Source organism: Euprymna scolopes, chromosome 30 (genome assembly GCF_053919585.1).
Source record: "Euprymna scolopes isolate OS-2025 chromosome 30, ASM5391958v1, whole genome shotgun sequence".
Taxonomy (NCBI): domain Eukaryota; kingdom Metazoa; phylum Mollusca; class Cephalopoda; order Sepiida; family Sepiolidae; genus Euprymna; species Euprymna scolopes.
In genome coordinates, this window is record NC_136511.1 from 16,032,779 (window position 1) to 16,056,471 (window position 23,693).

At 30.7% G+C, this 23,693-nt stretch overlaps 1 protein-coding gene across 1 annotated transcript in view; it reads left to right on the forward strand.

Annotated features, from left to right (window-relative positions):
* The window catches only part of LOC145254658 (chloride channel protein C-like), a 159,135-nt gene that overhangs the window by 65,569 nt on the left and 69,873 nt on the right, over positions 1 to 23,693 (forward strand). Inside the window, exons 6-8 of the mRNA XM_080113308.1 lie at positions 8,120 to 8,295; positions 15,585 to 15,677; positions 22,560 to 22,803. Coding sequence (XP_079969434.1) covers positions 8,120 to 8,295; positions 15,585 to 15,677; positions 22,560 to 22,803 — 513 coding nt within the window. The remainder of the gene's footprint in view (positions 1 to 8,119; positions 8,296 to 15,584; positions 15,678 to 22,559; positions 22,804 to 23,693) is intronic.

Below are 23,693 nucleotides of genomic sequence, written 5' to 3' on the forward strand. Positions count from 1 at the left end.
TCACTATTAATCTCAAACCCAAAATTATTTGCTATTAATTTACTATTACTCTAAACTCCATACTTATTTACTATTAATTCACTATTAATCTCAAACCCAAAATTATTTGCTATTAAATTACTATTACTCTAAACTCCATACTTATTTACTATTTATTCACTATTAATCTCAAACCCAAAATTATTTGCTATTAATTTACTATTACTCTAAACTCCATACTTATTTACTATTAATTCACTATTAATCTCAAACCCAAAATTATTTGCTAATGATTTACTATTACTCTAAACTCCATACTTATTTACTATTAATTCACTATTAATCTCAAACCCAAAATTATTTGCTATGAATTTACTATTACTCTAAACTCCATACTTATTTACTATTAATTCACTATTAATCTCAAACCCAAAATTATTTGCTAATGATTTACTATTACTCTAAACTCCATACTTATTTACTATTAATTCACTATTAATCTCAAACCCAAAATTATTTGCTATGAATTTACTATTACTCTAAACTCCATACTTATTTACTATTAATTCACTATTAATCTCAAACCCAAAATTATTTGCTAATGATTTACTATTACTCTAAACTCCATACTTATTTACTATTAATTCACTATTAATCTCAAACCCAAAATTATTTGCTAATGATTTACTATTACTCTAAACTCCATACTTATTTACTATTAATTCACTATTAATCTCAAACCCAAAATTATTTGCTATGAATTTACTATTACTCTAAACTCCATACTTATTTACTATTAATTCACTATTAATCTCAAACCCAAAATTATTTGCTATGAATTTACTATTACTCTAAACTCCATACTTATTTACTATTAATTCACTATTAGTCTCAAACCCAAAATTATTTGCTATTAATTTACTATTACTCTAAACTCCATACTTATTTACTATTAATTCACTATTAGTCTCAAACCCAAAATTATTTGCTATTAATTTACTATTACTCTAAACTCCATACTTATTTACTATTTATTCACTATTAGTCTCAAACCCAAAATTATTTGCTATTAATTTACTATTACTCTAAACTCCATACTTATTTACTATTAATTCACTATTAGTCTCAAACCCAAAATTATTTGCTATTAATTTACTAATACTCTAAACTCCATACTTATTTACTATTAATTCACTATTAATCTCAAACCCAAAATTATTTGCTAATGATTTACTATTACTCTAAACTCCATACTTATTTACTATTAATTCACTATTAATCTCAAACCCAAAATTATTTGCTAATGATTTACTATTACTCTAAACTCCATACTTATTTACTATTAATTCACTATTAATCTCAAACCCAAAATTATTTGCTATGAATTTACTATTACTCTAAACTCCATACTTATTTACTATTAATTCACTATTAATCTCAAACCCAAAATTATTTGCTATGAATTTACTATTACTCTAAACTCCATACTTATTTACTATTAATTCACTATTAGTCTCAAACCCAAAATTATTTGCTATTAATTTACTATTACTCTAAACTCCATACTTATTTACTATTAATTCACTATTAATCTCAAACCCAAAATTATTTGCTATTAATTTACTATTACTCTAAACTCCATACTTATTTACTATTAATTCACTATTAGTCTCAAACCCAAAATTATTTGCTATTAATTTACTATTACTCTAAACTCCATACTTATTTACTATTAATTCACTATTAGTCTCAAACCCAAAATTATTTGCTATTAATTTACTATTACTCTAAACTCCATACTTATTTACTATTAATTCACTATTAATCTCAAACCCAAAATTATTTGCTATTAATTTACTATTACTCTAAACTCCATACTTATTTACTATTAATTCACTATTAATCTCAAACCCAAAATTATTTGCTATTAATTTACTATTACTCTCAACTCCATACTTATTTACTATTAATTCACTATTAGTCTCAAACCCAAAATTATTTGCTATGAATTTACTATTACTCTAAACTCCATACTTATTTACTATTAATTCACTATTAGTCTCAAACCCAAAATTATTTGCTATTAATTTACTATTACTCTAAACTCCATACTTATTTACTATTAATTCACTATTAATCTCAAACCCAAAATTGTTTGCTATTAATTTACTATTACTCTAAACTCCATACTTATTTACTATTAATTCACTATTAATCTCAAACCCAAAATTATTTGCTATTAATTTACTATTACTCTAAACTCCATACTTATTTACTATTAATTCACTATTAATCTGAAACCCAAAATTATTTGCTATTAATTTACTATTACTCTAAACTCCATACTTATTTACTATTAATTCACTATTAATCTCAAACCCAAAATTATTTGCTATGAATTTACTATTACTCTAAACTCCATACTTATTTACTATTAATTCACTATTAGTCTCAAACCCAAAATTATTTGCTATTAATTTACTATTACTCTAAACTCCATACTTATTTACTATTAATTCACTATTAGTCTCAAACCCAAAATTATTTGCTATTAATTTACTATTACTCTAAACTCCATACTTATTTACTATTAATTCACTATTAATCTCAAACCCAAAATTATTTGCTAATGATTTACTATTACTCTAAACTCCATACTTATTTACTATTAATTCACTATTAATCTCAAACCCAAAATTATTTGCTATGAATTTACTATTACTCTAAACTCCATACTTATTTACTATTAATTCACTATTAATCTCAAACCCAAAATTATTTGCTAATGATTTACTATTACTCTAAACTCCATACTTATTTACTATTAATTCACTATTAATCTCAAACCCAAAATTATTTGCTAATGATTTACTATTACTCTAAACTCCATACTTATTTACTATTAATTCACTATTAATCTCAAACCCAAAATTATTTGCTATGAATTTACTATTACTCTAAACTCCATACTTATTTACTATTAATTCACTATTAATCTCAAACCCAAAATTATTTGCTATGAATTTACTATTACTCTAAACTCCATACTTATTTACTATTAATTCACTATTAGTCTCAAACCCAAAATTATTTGCTATGAATTTACTATTACTCTAAACTCCATACTTATTTACTATTAATTCACTATTAGTCTCAAACCCAAAATTATTTGCTATGAATTTACTATTACTCTAAACTCCATACTTATTTACTATTAATTCACTATTAGTCTCAAACCCAAAATTATTTGCTATTAATTTACTATTACTCTAAACTCCATACTTATTTACTATATATTCACTATTAGTCTCAAACTCAAAATTATTTGCTATTAATTTACTATTACTCTAAACTCCATACTTATTTACTATTAATTCACTATTCATCACAAACACAAAATTATTTGCTATTAATTTACTATTGCTCTAAACTCCATACTTATTTACTATTAATTCACTATTAATCTCAAACCCAAAATTATTTGCTTTAATTCACTATTAATCTAAACTCCAACCTTATTTACTACTTGCATTTCTGCCCAGCTTTGCTCGAGCCCTTTGTACTGTTCATAACTTGCCCTACGTGTGAATATACTTTTATGTAAAATTTCAAATGTTTAGATCAAAAATTGTCTGAGTAATTTTGTATAGACCGTAGAGGTCAATTTTTGAAACATTGGCCCTAAGTTTGACCCCTTAACATTTATTATTTTGGTTTCAAATCAAAATAACATGTTTGAATACAAGTTACCTACATTAAAACTTTCAAGTCTTTAGACCCCAAATTGGCGGAGGAGTTTGGTAGAATCTGCAAAGATCAACTTTTTCAACTTTGACTTTTTGGATGCCAAATTTTCGCTCCGAAACTTATTAAAATGATTGCTGCATGACTGAATACCTGTTATGCATGAATTTCAAATGTTTAGGCAGAAAATTAGCTGAGTAGTTTGCTAGAGATCGCAAAGGTAAAATCTTTGGAACTTTGGCCCCTTGGCAGCTCAAATTTTCGACTTGAACAGAAACAGAAAATAGGGGCCTTAGAATTACAAATGCTTTCAATAACCAAGTTAACAGTAAAAACTTAGCAGGAAGTAAAATATCACTGAAAGGATTAAATATCGACTGTATTAAAAAAAAAACAAATATTCTACTAGCAGCTGAAAAGTAGTGATTTTCTCCAAGATTTCTTTTCTTCTTCTTCTTCTTCTTCTTCTTCTTCTTCTTCTTTCCTTATTTTCTTTCTCCTTGTTGTTCACCCTTTTCTCCTTCTTATTCTTATTCTTATTCGTTTTCTTCGTATTATTTTTCTTTGTATTCTCATTCCTATTCTTCTCATTCTTCATTGTCTTCTTCTTTCTTTTTCCTTTTTCTTCTTTCTTTTTCTTCCTCTCATTCTCAATTTTCTAGTCCTTTTTCTTCTTCTTCTTCTTCTTCTCTTTTTTCTTATTTTTCTCATTCTTCCTTTTCAAATTCTTTATTTCATCCATTTTCTTCTTTATCTTCTTCTTTTTCTTCTCGTTCTCACTCTTCTTCTTCTTCTGCTTCTTCTTTTCGTTTTTCATCTTTTTCTTATTTATTTTTTATTCTTTTACTTCCTTTTCGTTATTTTTTCTACTTCTTCTTTCTTCTAAATTTTCTCCTGCTTTTTCTCATTTTTTCTCATTTCTTAACCTTTTTTAATTCCTCTTCGTTCTTTTTTCTTTCTCTCTCTCTCTCTCTCTCTCTCTCTCTCTCTCTCTCGTTCTTCTTTCGTTTTCTTCTTCTTCTTCTTCTTCTTTCGTCTTCTTCTTCTGCTGCTTTTTTCTTCTTTTATTTCCTTTTCAAACTTTGTCTGCTTTTCCTTAGCGGCTTTCATACTCAATGCGCAATACCCCCCCCCCATAAAAGACTAAAAGAATAGAAACGCTACCATTAACCTTAACATTAAAATGATTTTCTTTTAACAATTATGGTAAATTATTTTTTTTCTTTTAACTGTATTGGATGATTGAAGGATTCAGGGCAATATATTTGAACCAGGCTGGCGAGGGGGGGGGGGGGCGGGAAACATGTGTAAATGAAAACTATGTTGGAAAAATAAAGTAGATGTCTTTATAAACAAATAGGTACTAGGAATAAAGAATAAAGATAGGTTCATAAAGACGTTTTCGTTTCGTCATTTCACGTGTATCATAGTTAAACAAAGAGAAATATTTCATCATCTTTTACCGTTATTCTCATAGTAGTAGTAGTAGCAGCAGTAGCAGTAGTAGTAGGAAGAGGAGGAGGAGGGGGCGGTGTAGTATTTCTTATACTTACTCTACACAAACTAATATGCAAACATGTCTATAAATAAACAGACATAGTCATATGTAGTAATATATAGTGATATCATCTAGAAATAAAATATGTTTAAGGCTCCTAAAATTTGTTCTCTAATAAAACCAAGCTCCTATCTTGGCATCCCCATCTGGCATCAATTGAAATGGAGGGCTCTCGTCTTGGAGAAGCCTCATGTTTTGACAAGCTTCTGTGCTTGACCTTTACTCCTGATCTGAAATGAAACACGTACATCAAATTTGTTGCCAAGATACCTGGAAAAATGATGGGATCGTTCTACCGCTCCAGTAGATATCTCACAGCTGATGCAATTCTCTATCTATATAAAAGCTAAGTCCGTCCAAGGATGGGGTATTGTTGCCACATCTGGGCAGGAGCTGCTAAAAGTAGCTTATCCTGCCTTAAAAGAGTTCAAAATAGACATCCTAGCTTAGTGAGGGATACCCTTTTCTCTTCCCTGCAACCTCTTTTCTACAAAAGGGACGCTGCGACATTGTCTTTGTTTTATCGTAATTCCCATGGCAAGTGCTCGTCTGAGCTCCAATCTCTGGTCCCCCCTCACCAATCTTTTACGAAAAATACCCATCTAGCTGAAACCACTGTCAATAATTTTCCCCACTCTTTGACTGTGCCTAAGTCAAAACATAGACTCCACGAACAAAGCTTCTTTCTTAGAACTGGACGCCTGTGGAACTCTGTTCCGTTTGCCTATTTCCCATCTGATTACAAATCGGTTGCCTTTAAGTCACACATAAACAAATTCTTGACGAACCGCCGCTTTAAGCAATCCAATCTGCCAAATTTCCATTACTAACGATTACTTCGAAAGTATCATATTAATTACTGCACACTAATGTTTATCCTCGAGTAGCCTCTGGGCTTTGATAAGTGGCGAATCCAATGTAAAAAATAGACATACACAGAAAATTTTGGACAAATATGGTAAAATAGTCCCCAAAATGGAGTGTTTTTATTAGCCCTAAAAGAGCCCCTAGGACACACTTAAGAGTTATCGCGAAATATAGACAAACAAAATTATACAGAAATCAGTTAGTTACAAGTTTTCAGAAAGTTTTATAAAAACCGAAGGCATCATTTTTTTTTTTAATAAGCACAAAACTGTCAATTTTAGCCAATTTAACCTGAATGGCATCCTCAGAGGGGCAACCGGAGTTTTCCCAGAAAATCCGTATTATTCCATTTTTACTCATATCATGTTTAATGTTTATGCAAAATTTCAAAAATTTAAAGGCGGAATTATTGAGAAAAGTGCTGACGAACGAACGGACGAACGGACAATGGTGAATTTACAGGCCCATCCTCTTTTTGTCGGGGGATCAATAAGAAACAAAATAATGAAAAATAAAAACAAAACAATAAAAAATAAAAACAAAATAAAAAAGTAAAAAACAAAATAATAAAAAAATAAATAAAAACACAATATTAAAATTAAAAAAATAAAATAAAACCAAAATAATAAAATAAAAACAAAATAATAAAAATAAAAAATAAAAACACAATAATAAAAGTAAAAAAAAAAAAAATAATAAAAAATAAAAACAAATTAATAAAAAGTAAAAAAAATAAAGACACAATAATAAAAGTAAAAAAAAATAATAATAAAAATAAAACCAAAGTAATAAAAATTAAACCAAAATAATAAAAAATAAAAACAAAATAATAAAAATAAAAAATAAAAACACAATAATAAAAGTAAAAAAAAACAAAATAATAAAAAATAAAAACAAAAAAATAAAAACAAAATAATAAAAAGTAAAAAAATAAAGACACAATAATAAAAGTAAAAAAAAATAATAATAAAAATAAAACCAAAATAATAAAAAATAAAACCAAAATAATAAAAAGTAAAAAAAAAATAATAAAAAAAATAAAAACACAATAATAAAAGTAAATAAAAACAAAATATTAAAAAATAAAAACAAAATAATAAAAAATAAAAACAAAATAATAAAAAATAAAAACAAAATAAAAAAGTAAAAAAACAAAATAATAAAAAATGAATAAAAACACAATATTAAAAGTAAAAAAATAAAATAAAACCAAAATAATAAAATAGAAACAAGATAATAAAAATAAAAAATAAAAACACAATAATAAAAGTAAAAAAAAATAGAAAAATAATAAAAATAAAACCAAAATAATAACAAATAAAAACAAAATAATAAAAATAAAACCAAAATAATAAAATAAAAACAAAATAATAAAAATAAAAAATAAAGACACAATAATAAAAGTAAAAAAAAACAAAAAAATAAAAATAAAAACAAAATGATAAAAAATAAAAACAAAATAATAAAAAGTAAAAAAATAAAAACACAATAATAAAAGTAAAAAAATAGAAAAATAAATAAAAAAAATAATAATAAAAAATAAAAACAAAATAATAAAAAAATAAAGACACAATAATAAAAGTAAAAAAAACAAAATAATAAAAATAAAAACAAAATAATAACAAATAAAAACAAAATAATAAGAAGTAAAAAAATAAAAACACAATAATAAAAGTAAAAAAAATAATAATAAATAAAAACAAAATAATAAAAAATAGAAACAAAATAATAAAAAAAATGTAATAGCTATTTTAATTGAAAATGTGGTCCCTTACACTTTTTTAATATAACCGTTTGTCCTAATTTGTATATTATTTATATTTATTATCTTATATTTATATTTTATTCACGTCCTTATTTTTATAGAAACCAATTATGTTGCTGTTCACATAATTATAAAAACATCACTGAGACAAAATGACAGCTCCTCTAAAATGTTTTCAAAATGTTACTTTAAAATCTTTATTCTAGTTTCTTCGTTCAAGCGCTGGGGGTTCTGGAATACCGGAAGTAACTGGATTTCTAAATGGAACTTTGGTGCGTCACGTGTTCAACATCAAAACGATGTTCGTCAAATTTATATCCTGCACGTTAGCTGTTGGTGGAGGAATGCCGGTCGGTCCAGAGGGGCCAATGATTCATTTAGGGTACGTTTTTCTTTCCTATTTTTCGTTATAGTGCAAAAGCGTGACCTCTCAATATTTTTACTGATTGTATTTTTGTTGGCCGTTTTCTTATTTTTCCTGTTATATTTACCATTTCAGGAGAGCTTTCCAGCTATCACAAAATGTTTTGCAAACATTTTTTAGCATTCTCGAATTTTTATCCGTTGGAACATTTTATAATCTACAAAAGGGAATGTACCAATAAGTTCCATATACAATACACATTTTAAAATTCCTGATATAATATACTACACGTGCCGTTCCAAAAAATTGAATTTAAAAATTCAATTTGATTTAATTGACAAAACTAAGACGTTGAAGATCTACGAGTGTATCATTAAAACAAGCGACTCTTTGTGCTCTTTTCTGCACAGTCACAACCATCCTCAATGCTCTTTTGATAGCCTCTTTCGATGCCTCAGTCGTAAAATTCTTGAGTGCGCTTTGTCACTCAGATCTCTGTCGCCACTCTGAAATCGACGAACTCATCCCATACCAATAGTGACATCAACGGCATCGGCTTTGTAAACGTTCAACAGGTGCCGATGAATGTTGATTGGTTCAAATGTTCTGCATGGAGGAATTCAAGGTCACATTTCTGCTTCTAACGTCAAATTCTTCGCTAGCCCTTCAGGTGTATCAGAATTTTTGTAGGAATTTTTGACACCCCTAACACGAAACTGCGAATAAAATATTAAAAAAAACTCGTAATTTCTCTTTTAAAAGTGGTTTGTTTGTTTTCTTTATTGATTATACTTCCAAAATAAACTATTAAAGTTGTTTTAAAAGTAATAAAAATATTTTATTTTTTTAAAAAAAACAGTAATGAATTTTACGAACTCAATATTTTTCAATTTTTAAACTTTAAAAATCTATCAAAATTTTTCTATTGATTCAATTTTTACGATATTTTCAGGGTCAATGTAAAATTTTACGCTCTTTCCAATAAACTGAATATAATATTTTAGACAAACGTTTGTTTTCAAATTCACGCCCCCCCCCATTTTAAAGTGTCTATTAAAAAGTAAATAATTAATTTACTTACCAAAGTTTTCTATATCACAAATTGAAGAGAAATGGTCAATAAATAATATATTCAAATTTAAAACAAAAAAGTAGTGTATTTTAGAAATTTACCTGTAAAGTTCGAAGTTTAAAACCTTTTTATTTAAACCATGTTATTTGTTTTTTCTTTTTTTTTTTAATGAAACCTTGGTCCTTGCTCCTTTAATTGAAAAAAAAATTAGGTCTTGAATTACATTTTTCGAGTAGTTATAAGCTTGGAAAGACAGGGGTCGAATAATTCACGCCTCCCATTTTGAAATGTCTATTAAAAAGTAAATAATTAATTTACTCACCAAAGTGTTATATATCACAAATTGAAGAGAAAAGGTCAATAAATAATATATTCAAATTTAAAACAAAAAAAATGTAGTGTTTTTTTAGAAATTTACCTGTACAGTCCGAAGTTAAAAACCTTTTTTTAAAAAAAAACCCACGTTGTTTGTTTTTTGTTTGTTTTTTTTTTTAAATGAAATCTTGGTCCTTGCTCCTTTAATTGAAAAAAAATAGGGCTTGAATTACATTTTTCGAGGAGTTATAAGCTTCGAAAGACGGGGTGGAATTATTCACTATATTTCACGAAATTTCTGACACACCTAGCCCCTTCATATTAACGAGGGAAGACTTTGCACTCGCTGGCTACATCCACGTTTGCTCCCTTTTCTCCCATATGAACAACTCAGTCATATGTTCTTGTCGCGTCCCCAAGAACAACTCAGAAACTATTTTTCAAATCTCACTCTCAAACGTGATCTCGCAAAATCACGTTCCCACGAAACGAAGCCCACCTGTAGGTGGCTGCACTCGTTAATCGTCCAGCCTGTCGCAGAAGAGGGATCGCTTTCCTGCGACAGATTTTGAACTCAGCGGCTCTCAAACTAAAAAGTGTTTCGTTACTAAAATCTATATTTCGATACTAACATAATCTGCTAGTCTGCTAACGAACGGTGTATTTAATCGGAAATTCACAGTTTGTTATCGATATAAATCGATCTGAAAATTAATAGTCGATTACTACAACCAATTTCTCCTGTTTCTTTTTGACCTTGAATTTTATCCAATTTTTTTTCAGTTACTTTTAAATAACATTTATTTCAGCGCGCAAGCACGGAGACAACCTTATCATTATCAATGCAACAATTGCAGAATAAACTTTACATTTGTATCGGTTTTTACATTCGTTCATGGTTGGAGTTAACAATTGTTAGCATGTGTTCTCGGCGTTGTCCGGATGTTTGGAAGTGTGTGTTCAGGAAAAAAAAATAGTGGTAGTAGTGAGGAAGCCTCGAACCCGTACCGCGAAGGAGGAAAAGAACACGAAAAAAAAATGTGACGTTTTTACTGTTGCGCCATCGCCAAATCGGAAGTGACGTAGGTTTAAATTAAGGCTAGTCAATCGAAAAGAGGGGATGACCTTCGAAAATATCAGCGAAAAAAGTGACCCCTCCTTTTAGAAAAGTGCCCAGTTGAAGGTGAATGAATTAATTTTTTGGCCAATTTTGCGATATTTGTCGTCCGAGGGATTGAGCTTCAAAATGATATCGATCTTTTGAAAATCTGTCGCATCAGTCGAAAGTTTTAGGCATACATGCATACATACATTAATACATACATACATACATACATACATTCAAACAGACAGGTGAGATTTGTATAATAGATTGTGTCTATGTATGTCTAGTGTATATAAGGTATGCGTGTTTCTTTAATCGATACTCGTGTATCGTCTAGTGGTTAGAATTATAAGGACAGTTACTTTTTTTGTATATGAGTTGTCTGTACATGTCTATCTGTTATGTGTGCATATACCTTATTAATTGTCTTCATCACCTCTGGCGGCAGGCACCTGAAATGAAAGCATCTTTGTTTTCAAATGGAACACCCAAACGTTGAGTTATCAGTTTCAGATCTGTATTTCCAAATGTTCCATGTCTCGGAGTTTGCAGCTTTTAATCTTCTCCATTGCATTTTCGATAGTTGGTCCATACATGCTTCCATCGAACCACAGAAATCACTTCTGCCCGCTAACTAACCTAGTGGCTAGTTAACTTCCAACCCGTCTCTTCGACTTCCCGTTACAGACTAACACCTAATTCTGATTTCTCATGGCTTACGCGTCTCTTACGTCAGCCAGGTTGGACAATCTTGTTTGCCATGTAAATCTCATCGTTGTTTACTCAACCAAATTCCAAATTAGCTTTATTTATGTTTTTTATCTATTTATATTTACTTGAACTATAATTCCTAAGTTAAATATTTAACATAACTATTTTTACTAAGTCTTTTCTTTTAAAACATTTTTGTGAATATCTTTTTAACCTAAATAATTTAACAAATAATCATAATAATCGTGCTGACCCTTAGCACTGCCAACACAACATGGCACAGATACTAAACTGTGATCATAGCCAAATGGGGCACAATATAAGACAATGATACTTAGGTCACTTAGATCGTTAGGCAAATTTTTAATGAATCAAAATGGTATTGGTTACACTGATATTTTTCTTATTAAAATTCTGTCTAGATATTATTGAATTAATTTCATGTGAATATATATTACAGTAAGGGATTTGGCTTAGGGTAAGGGTTAGGGTTAGGGGTACTTACGGGAGGGCTAATTCATAGATGAAAGTTTCTCTCTAGAACGAACTGCATTAGCATATTCAGGTGGTTAGATCAGCTAAGTTAAACGGCGTGGAACCTGTTCAACACTAAATTTGTGACCATTTGAAAATACTAGGTGTTGTGTATGATTTCCGCTTATTTCGGCTATGTCCATCGTCCTGGAATAAGGCAGTGCTGACTCAGGAAAAGTGAAGTTTGGAATTGCTCCAAACCTGCTTCACGATTACGTATGCAGATACTCTTACACAGGGTATCCATTGTCTTTCGAGACAGAACGGAGGCTATTAGTCCGTGTTATTATACACTGGGCCACAGTCCACTCTTTTTCAAACAAGTAAAGGTCGACATGTTATTCTACATGAAAACGGAATAGTTGATCGACTTTATGCTTTTCTCTACATTTAAATTGCATATTCATTTTACGACGTTCTCTAATCTTATTGGTCTTCCCCAGTCATAAAAATACACATAAATATTATATGCAGATTTCTTATTTTTTTTAAAAAGAAACACGCACTCACATAGAAGTAGTAGCAGTCACTATTTGCAATTTACGTCATTTTCAGTAATGTTACCGATAGAAGCTTTTCGTTTCATCATCATCATCATCATCATCATCATCATCATCATCATCATCATCATCATCATCAAATACTCACCACAACCACCATTATTTCCATAATCAGCATCACTATCACCATAATCATCATCATCAATATAACGCTACCGCCGCCGCTATCATCATCATCATCCTCATCATCATCATCATCATCATCATCATCATCATCATCATCATCATCACTACCAGAATCATCATCATCACTACCAGAATCATCATCATCATAATCACCGTAATCATCATCACCATCATCATTTGGAGCAACACCGTTATCATAATCATCATTATCATCAACATCACAAACTACCATCATCATCATCACCATAATCATCAGCAGCACAACCACCATCAAATCATCGCAATTATCATCATCATCATCATCATCATCATCATCATCATCATCATCATCATCATCACAAACCTCATCATTAACATTACCACAATCATCACAACCAATCAACATCCTCATTGACATCACACTATAATAATCAGCATCAGTATCGTTATTATCAATATTGTCTTCACCATTAATATAATCATCATCATCACCATCATCATCATCATCATCATCACCATCATCATCATCGCATCATGCATCATCGATTTATGGTTTCACAAAACTTTAGTTTACTTCAGACAACATTTCCTGGCTTAACGAACTATTTCATAATTGTAATTTTCAATAAAACAATATTCTCACTTTTCGTTAGTTGTTTGTCTGTTTTCAGTTGGATATATATATATATATATATATATATATATATATATATGTATATATATATATGTATATATATACATATATATGTATATATATACATATATATGTATATATATGTATATATATGCATATACATGTATATATATATGTATATATATATATAGGTATATATATATGTATATATATATATGTATATATATATAAATGTCTGAGGGAGTGGCACTCGTCTGACAAGACGTTGCAATCATATATATATATATATATATATATTCAATATTCAATAATATATCACTGCTTATATTTTGAATTCTCAACAAAAATTTTGCAATATTTTTATACTTATAATTAATCGATTATTGAAGCTTCATCGTGTGCAAAATGAAACGTCATTTAAGAAAGCATGTTTAATCTATATAAACTAATCTATTGATGCATGCATGTGTGTGCATGTGTGAAAATATTTAACCGATAAACTCTTAAACTACTGTGCACATAACATTGAAGTTAACAGGAAATAGTAATCATGTGCCAAGGATGGTTTATAACGAGTAAAATGTTTGTTTGGATGCATGAATAACGTGTACAGAAATATATCTGTAAGTTGAAATGTTCATTTCAACTTGCCGACATATTTCTGTTACTTTTGTGCATGCGCCAATTCATTCAAGTGGTTTAATTTTAAACCTTTTCTTATCTATCTATCGATAGTTTAAACTATAGGGAACGCGTCTGGAGCGCTAGATGCTTTTGTTTCCATTCTAGCCGAGGGCACCCAAGTCATGTATTTTTAAAATCTTTTGAAATCACTGCTTTATATTTGGTAAAATAAAATATTTAAAAGAAAACTGACTCTGTAATAATAAATACGCAATTTGCATGAATTAAAATATATTTTCGCGTATTTTACAACCGGGCAAGGCCGGGCACTCTCACTAATAAAATAATATAATTACATGAATTCGTATTAGTGAATGCATTTTAGTTTCTTTGCTGGCATACAGAAATTTACACAAGTTATTAGCTACCGCATAAGTTTTACTGAGAGGTAGCTCAACTTTCCTCTTCTCCCCTTCCTCTGCCCTATTTTTTCTCCCTCCAACCGTTCTCTGTTGTATTTATTTCTTGTCTTCTTCCACCACTAAAAAAAACAGAAGCGATGTGTAATTTCTGGTTTAGAAATTGCAGTTTCATTGTACGATTTGAGCAGAGGATGTTAGATTTCTAAAGGAATCGCAACTGAAACAGACAAGGTGTCTTCAATAATTTTCAAGACCTTTTCTGTACAGGAATTTAAAATTGTCACAGACTCTTGAAACTTCGGTATGTTATTGCTATACATCTTATGAGATGACTGCTTCATTTATGGTCTCAGGTTCGTAGTGAATTAAGTTCTTAGTAAGATGTAGTTATCACTCTTTGGAAGGTTGAAGGTTCAATCCTCAGTTCGGCCGACACTCAAAATCCAATTGCTAATTACTAAGGAAGTTTAGTCAGCCATGGATGAAGGAACGAGAGCATACTTCCCACGTAGATTAAATAAAAAGAAATTCAGCGCAGACTTCGGGGATCTAAATATGATAAGCGTTTACTTATGATCATGCTGACTGGCTTTACTTTATATATATGAAGCTTTGTACGATGGACGCAGTGGTGCTCGTCTCTTGGCAACAGGAAATTATATTCTAAGGTTTTCATCATGGTGTTTACTTATGAATTTCTTTTCAATAATTTATAAATAACAATAATTTTATTTTAATGGCCTTCTAAATTAATTTGATTATTAATTATTGTTTGGGTTGTTTTGTTTTATGGTATATCAACACACTGTCGGCTTTAATGTCGAATCCGATAATTTTGGAAAAAACATATACTTCAAGTTGCTTATATTTTTCAAATATTTATTCACAGAGTTAGCTTTTGTTTTTGTTTTTTTTATTTTATTTTATTTATTTATTTATTTTGTCCACGGCATAGTTCCTGGCTCCCGGGACATCCAATACCGAATCTAGTACTTTTCGGGATTAGCTAGTTTGGTAAAAAGTTTTCCATGTTTCAAGCTCTTGTTATATTCAAATATTTATTCATGATGTTTGGTTTGGTTGCTTTGTAATGAAAAAATGGTATTTTTGTTGTAGAACATGATTGAGTTTTTCAAAGGGGAATGGAAAATCAATATCATCAATGTTTGGTGTATGTGTGTCAGGAAGCCGACATCGATTAATTATTATTTTTGTTTTTTAACAGTGCTCTGGTTGGTGCCGGTCTAAGTCAACTTCGTTCGGAAACGCTGAAAATCGACCTTCCACTTTTTAATCGGTTCCGTAATACCGAAGACAGGTGAGAGCCTATGTTATAAACCATTAACGACAGGGATATCAAATCAACATTTGACTGAGAAACATTTTGCAACACTTCGAAGAGTAGCAATAACTAAAGGTTTTTTTTCTTGATACGATGGGGAAAAACATGGCTTGTTACTTTTAATGAAAATAAAACCAAGCCATTTTCTTTCCATCACCAACGCTGTGGTCACCACTTGGCTCCAATTAAAATGAATGTCTCATGTCTCCCGCCTTGAAGCCGTCCCCTCCCTGCTGTAATGACCTTCATTCCAATCCTGAAATGGAAGTTTTACATCAAATTTTTGCCAAGGTCTTTTGAGAAAAAAAAAACAGTTTGATAATTCTAGCGCTGCAGAATATATTATATGTGAAGTAAATACGATTCTCAGTTGCATAATCTCAATTTAATGGGTGACCAAAAGTTTTTTTTAATGCATAATCTCAATTTAATGGGTGACCAAAAGTTTTTTGTTTTTTTTTAATGCATAATCTCAATTTAATGGGTGACTAAAAGGTTTTTTTTTAAATGCATAATCTCAATTTAATGGGTGACTAAAAGGTTTTTGGAAATGCATAATCTCAATTTAATGGGTGACCAAAAGTTTTTTTGAAATGCATAATCTCAATTTAATGGGTGACCAAAAGTTTTTATGAAATGCATAATCTCAATTTAATGGGTGATTAAAAGGTTTTTTTTTAATGGATAATCTCAATTTAATGGGTGACCAAAAGGTTTTTTAAAATGCATAATCTCAATTAAATGGGTGACCAAAAGGTTTTTTGAAATGCATAATCTCAATTTAATGGGTGACCAGAAGGTTTTTAAATAGCAAAGAAAAATAGGTCCTCAGTGATTATTAGATTATGATAATATCGCTGAATCAGTCTTGCAATATTGCAGCAGCACTCCTGGTAGCATCTACATCCATAGCAGTGATAACTTCTGCTCCACTTATAATTGATTAGGTTGGTTGTTTTTGTTTTACGGCATATCAACCCTTTTCAGGTTATTTAATGCCAAATCCAGTGATTTAAAAAAATTTCTTTAATAGAATATATTTGTTGTTTTCACGTCGGTTTCTATTTAACCCATAGTTGGAACCCTAACAGGTACTACCACTCCAGGTCAGAGTGGACCTGGGAGCAATGGCAATTAAACGGTGGCTCCACACTCCCCAAAGCCTGCAAGCTGGGACCTCACCATCGGATGTAGTTTCAGGTCATATCCAGAGCCTACATATAATTAAATGACTTTACCTACAGCCTACATCTTAGAAAGCACACACAAAATAGATGCAGATCAAAACTGTTAGATAACCATGTCTAATCCAATGCACAATATATAGTGTCTTATTACTAAGTGAATGGAAATAATCTTGATACAACGCCTTAATATCCTCTGCTTCTACAAGAGCTTAATGCATCTTAAGATAAAGCTTTTTACCTTTCGTGCCTAAACAAAGCCGACCTCGAAATTTGCTATGTATCCTCCCTGTAGATGTTGCTCGTCTTTCTATAATCGATCGTTATTTTCATGGCAGATGCTCGACTGTGCTTCACGTTATAGTCCGTCCTTATAAAATATTCATAACAACGCGTCTTCTAGCTACAGCCACTGGAAATAATTTCATTTTCTCTCGACCTAAAGTTAAACGAAACATTCATGGGAAAATTGTGTTTCCTAGAACTGGCCGTCTGTGGAACACAATACTACGAGACTGTAAAGTAAATGGGACGTCGGAGTAGACCAGGAGACCAGGTAGATATTCTCGTAAAAAATATAATGAATTCATAACTAAAAAATATTGCAGCATTAAGAATTGATTGTTTAATGTTATGGATTGAATTTTAAAAAAATTCTTAATGCAGCAAAATTTGTAGTTATAAATTTATTATATTTTTTACTAGAATATCTGTTCTTTTTCTTTTCCAGTTTTAACAATTAGTCCTTTACTTTTCCATGTTTAAGTTTAACCATATTACTTTTCATGTTTGCATTTTTCTATTGTAATCCATGATTTTTCCAGGCTTCCAGTAAATTCACTTGTTCTTTGTTTAATTTCAGTCTTATTTTTTGCTCCCATAAACATAACATACACATATGTAATAACAATGTACGGCATTCGTCTGCTTTCAATAAAATCCCCCAATTATCTCCCCTTCATTCTTTCATTCTCTCTGTTTCACTTGTTACTTCTCTTTTCGCGAGAACGGTGAATTAGTAGTAACAGTAGTCGCTGAAGGGACGTGGTTGCTATGGAAACCAGTTATAAAACATCGTTCACCTTCTTACGTTCTTGTACGATTTTGAACAAAAGTAAATTAATCATAACTTTTGTTTCACTGAACGAAAATTGAATTTTTTTTTTTCAAAATATAACTAAGAAGATAATCTATAAACTGTAATAATTGTTTGAAATTTGGTCGAAAAATGTTAGCGGTGAAGCTCTAAAGCAGTTCTTAATGACTACAACTGTCACTTAACCATATAATCAAACACTACCGTGTTTGAATTATTATATATATATATATATATATATATATATATATATATATATATATATATATATATACTTATCAGAAGAAATAGCAACAATCCACCAAAAGGAAAAAAAAATCCGAAAATACACACACACACACACACACACACACACATATATATATATATATATATATATATATATATATATATATATATATATATATATAAACATACGTATATATAGATATAAATATATATTTGAACATATATATATACACATATATAAATGCATAAATATATACATATATACATAAATATACGTATATATACAATTGTAAATAGATGGTAAAAGTCTATATTCCAAATTTAAAGATGTTGACCATCTTACCATTTATTCCTTTAAGTAAATTGGCATGTAAAATTCTTTGATATGTATGTCAATTTACATTTTAGGAATTAACGATAAGATGGCAAAAATCTTGAATTTGGATAGATGCTATGTAGTCTTTTCACCCTCCTTGCCCCTCCCTTTTTTTTCTTTGTTTTTTTTTTTTTTTCTTTTTGCGGTCCCAGTTTATAGTGACGAAGAAATAATTTTAAAAAAATGACGGGACGAGGGCTAACTCATAATTATGCAATTATTCAGTTTCATTTTTTATAATTCCAGGTTATGTTTCTTTATATTTTACATCTGTAGTAGTTTATGTATGCCCGACTAGCGCCCGCGGATCATGTGCATTGGTCTCCGCACTCAAGAGTTTCCCTTAATATTTCACAGCCCTCTCTCTGATTCCAATCTAGCCTATTCTTTTGTTTTTTGTTTTTTTGAAGTTTTGGTATTATTCCTAGTGCTTCAACTATAATTGGTGTTATCTTAACTTTCTTTATCTTCCGTATCCCTCTGAGCTCCCTGTATATATTCAACTCCTCGGCCTTCTTTACATTAACTCTGTGATCTGCTGGGACGCAAAATATACCATCTTGCTAATTGTAGACTATTATGACTTCTTGCTTGGATGGGTTTATCCGTTTTATCCCATAAAATTTGTGACTTTCATTGTTCATTACTACTACCGGTTTGTGTTTGTACCATTGTTGTTATTGTTGTTATTGTTGTTATTGTTGTTGTTGTTATTATTATTAGTAGTAGTAGTAGTAGTAGTAGTAGTAGTAATATTGGTAGTAATACTGGTATTAACATTTTTATTATTGTAATTATTATTCTTGTTGATATTATTATCATCGTTATCATAATTATTATTATTATTATTATTATTATTATTATTGTTGTTGTTGTTGTTGTTGTTGTTGTTGATATTATTGTTATGATTATTATTATATGTTGTTGGTATCACCAACATCTTTAGAAACCCCCTTCCTTGATCTTGGAAGCTCCTGGTTTGGAGCCGGGATTTAGGGAAATCCTCTGGAAATGTATCCCATCCCTTTCCAGAGAGACGTTGATAAACGAAATCAGAATTATTATTACTATTATTATTATTATGGTTGATATTATTGTTTTTATTTATAGTACGATTATTTGTATTAATATTAGTATTAGTATTATTGTAATTATTATTGTTATTGACGTTATTATTATCGTTATTATTAGTAGTATTATTATTGTTGTTGATATTATTATTGTTATTATTATTATCATTATTATTGTTGGTATTTATAGTATGATTATTATTATTATTAATATAACATAATTGCTATATTATTGTAATTATTATTGCAACGATTATTATAATTATTATTATTGTAATTATTATTATTATTATTTATAGTATTATTGTTGTTATTATGATTATTTTTATTGTTATTGTCGTTATTATTAGTATTATTATTGTTATTAATATAGATATTACTATTATTATTGTAATGTTGTTGTCATTATTATTATTATCATTATTATTATCATTATTATTATTATTATTATTATCATTATTATTATCATTATTATTATTATCATTATTATTATTATTATTATTATTATTATTATTATTATTATTATTATTATTGACTCACATGGAGCTTTCACACAAGTCAACAAACGATCTGATTGGAAACCTTTGGTGTTCTCAGAAGCTGAGTGACAACAAGTCTCCCCAGACATCCATTCTCTCCACCTCCTTCGATAGCATTTGCAAATGAATATGCATCATCGCAACAGCCGCTTACCATTGATTTCTCGCTGGTAGTGGCCATTGGTTTATACTGAAATTTGAGTGGCACTAAGCCTCCCCAAAGTCCCAGTTCTGTTTGCGCTTTTCCAGCCGAGGTCTGGTTGTCACTCGCTCCTCGGTCTTTCAGTCCTTATTGACCATTCTCGGTCCTTTGGTATCCCTTTTTTATTGGGGGAACGGTGATTAAACAATGGTGGGGATGCATTATGGGGGTGTAGAACTTGTAGATATGCAATTTCGGTGTTCTTCATTCCCTGTAACGCTTATTCGTTATATTGTCTTGTATTATTCTCTGCATTCAAGGGGTTTCCTTAATATTTCAGTCGTTTTCATTATCGTTAGTCGTACTTTTGCAGTTATTCCTCTGATTCCAATTTCTGACATTCTTTTTTCGAGGTTTTTCGGAATTGTTCCTAGTGCTCCTACTATAATCGGTAGTATTTTGATTTTCTTCATCATCCAAATTCCTTTTAACTCTCTGGCTAGCTCTGTGTATTTGCTTTGTTTCTCCTTTTCTTTCATACTCACCCTGTGGTCAGTTGGGGCTGCAAAGTCTACGATTTGACAGGATTTTTCTTTCTTGTTAATTATTACGACATCTGGTCTTCTTGCTTGGATGGGTTTGTCCGTCTGTATGTCCATGTCCCATAGGATTTTGTGGCTCTCGTTTTCGAGTGCTGTTGCGGGTTTATGCTTGTACCATTTGTCGGTAAGCTCAAAATGCAGTCGTTTGCACAATTCCCAGTGTACCACCCTCCCCACTTGGTTATGCCTGTTTTTGTATTCCTTTTGGGCAAGTTTGCTGCATTCACTTACTATATGGTTTATCGTTTCGTCTCTTTGTCCACAGAGTCTGCATTTGCTGTTTTCTTGTATTTTATCGATCCTTGCTTTGATATGGTTGGTTCTTATCGAGTTATCTTGTGCTGCAGTTATTAGAGATTCAGTTTCTCGGTTTATATGTCTTTTTCGCATCCATGTCCAGGTGTTTCCGTTATTCTCATCTTTTGTCATTCTTATGAATCTTCCGTGGAGTTGTTTCTCTTCCCTTTCTCTTTTCTCGTTTTGTAGTTGGTCTTTCTGTTTTCTGTTTTGTTGGGGGGGTTTTTCAGTGTCTCTCGCTGCCATAATTATCCTTTCAGTGTTTTGCATTATGTATTTATCTAGTTCTTTTTTCGTGTTCTTCACACAGTCTTCTATACAGATCAGTCCTCTCCCGCCATCTTTCCTTTTCGCGTAGATTCTGTCAATATCGTCCTCTGGGTGTAGTTCATTATGCATGGTCATGAGTTTCCTGATTTTCTGGTCGAGCTGTCTCAGTTCTTCTTTTGTCCACCCTATAAACGGTCCAGAGTATCTTACTTGCGATACTGTCCATGTATTTATACCTTTTATTATGTTTCTGCTATATGATTTCGTTTCCAAGAGTTTTCTTGTTTTCCTGAGGTATTCCTTTCCAATTTTCTCTTTCATTTCTGTTGCTCTGATGGTGTCCGCTTCCAGAATTCCCAAGTATTTATAGTCGTCTTGTTCCCCTAGTGCCCTCATTTCTGTTTGGTTGGGTAGTTCCATGCCTTCTGTCGTTTCCAGTTTTCCCTTTCTTATAACTAGTTATGCGCACTTTTCCATTCCAAATTCCATTTGGATATCCTGGCTGAAGATCCTGGTAGTGTTAATTAGTGTCTCTAATTATTATTATTAGTAGTAGTAGTAGTAGTAGTAATAGTAGTAGTATTAATTCTAGTAATATTGGTATGATTATTGTAACTGTTGATAATATTGTTGTTATTATGTTAATTATTATGGATATTATTATTGTTCTTCTACTTATTCTGATTATCATTCTTAATAATATTATCATTATTATTATTATTATTATTATTAATAATAATAATAATAATAATAATAATAATAATAATAATAATAATAATATGGTTAATAGTGTATGTGCAGTTAAAGTAGTCGTATTTTGAGCTACGTCTATAATCTTTACATGTTGCTGGTTGGATTGATAAAGAGTACATCCTTTATTTATCGTGTGAGGTCATAGCTGCGCGTAATTTCCCCTTTACATCAATCATCATGTACTAACAAGCGTCTTGCTCTATTACTTAAGAGAAGTTAATGATTTTTATCCCTGATCGTTTAATTTCATTTTTTCATTTCTGTTTTTGGGGGGTTTTTTTTTTTTTTGGTTTTTTTTCAGGCGTAATTTCATTTCGGCCGGCGTCGCGGCGGGCGTGGCATCGGCTTTTGGTGCACCTGTCGGAGGATTGCTTTTCTCAATGGAGGAAGTTTCATCATTTTGGACGACGACTTTATCCTGGCAAATCTTCTTTTGCTGCATGGTGTCCACTATAACGACTGACCTGTTTAATTCAGCCATCTCCGGCCTCCAATTCACTGGGGTCTTTGGACAGTTCCGAAAAGAACGCTACATTTTATTTAACGTAAGTAATGATTTTCGATCCAACCTTGTGTGTGTATATCAATTATCCGTGTCTTTTATGGAAGCCCTGTACGTGTATCAGCGCGTATGAACGTATGGAAAAAAAAATCAGCAGCCGAGAGATAGATGGGAAGGGATTGTATTGGCAGCAGCAGGAGAAACGTTTGAACGCGTATGCAAATTAGAAAGTGTGCGCAAGCTGGTGCGAAAAGAAAAAGGGGTAAAAATGGACTCCACGTGGTCGAAGTAAAAAAACAAAATGTCGGTGCCGAAGGAGATGGACATCTCAAGTCGAAAACGAGAACTGGCCATCTACGGCGGTCATATAGTGTAGTAGAAAGAAAAACGCGTGCAAGGTGAGATGGACATGTAGAAGTGAGAGGTTTTTTACTTGGTGTCGAGACGAGGAAAAAGAAAAATGGTAACAAACAAGTTGTGTTAAAAAAAAGAAGTCGGTTTTAATTTATTTGTTTGTTTGGTCTCGCGGCGTTACATTGTTAGATATGGGGAATTCTACATCAATGGAGATTTTGTGAATTTTGACAAGGATCACACTGGATGCATTGTAGTAATTAGGGCTAAAACAACAGCATATTCTTTTCATTGTTTTGACTCGAGTGTGGATCCGTTGATATCTTATATGCTTTTTATGACCTTCACCTTCACGGAGGTGCACGATTTATATGACCTTCACCGAGGTGCGCGACTTGACACACACAAAAAAAAAACAGCCTCTTAATCACCTGCTAACGCACGCGTCACTGTAACGTCCAATGACAACAACAACAACCTTCTCACTCGACCTGTCTTTTATACAACTATCTCAATCCCTTCTCTTGCGCATGCGCCTGTAGATTCCTAACAACCTCGAGACTTCCGCTTATAAAAACC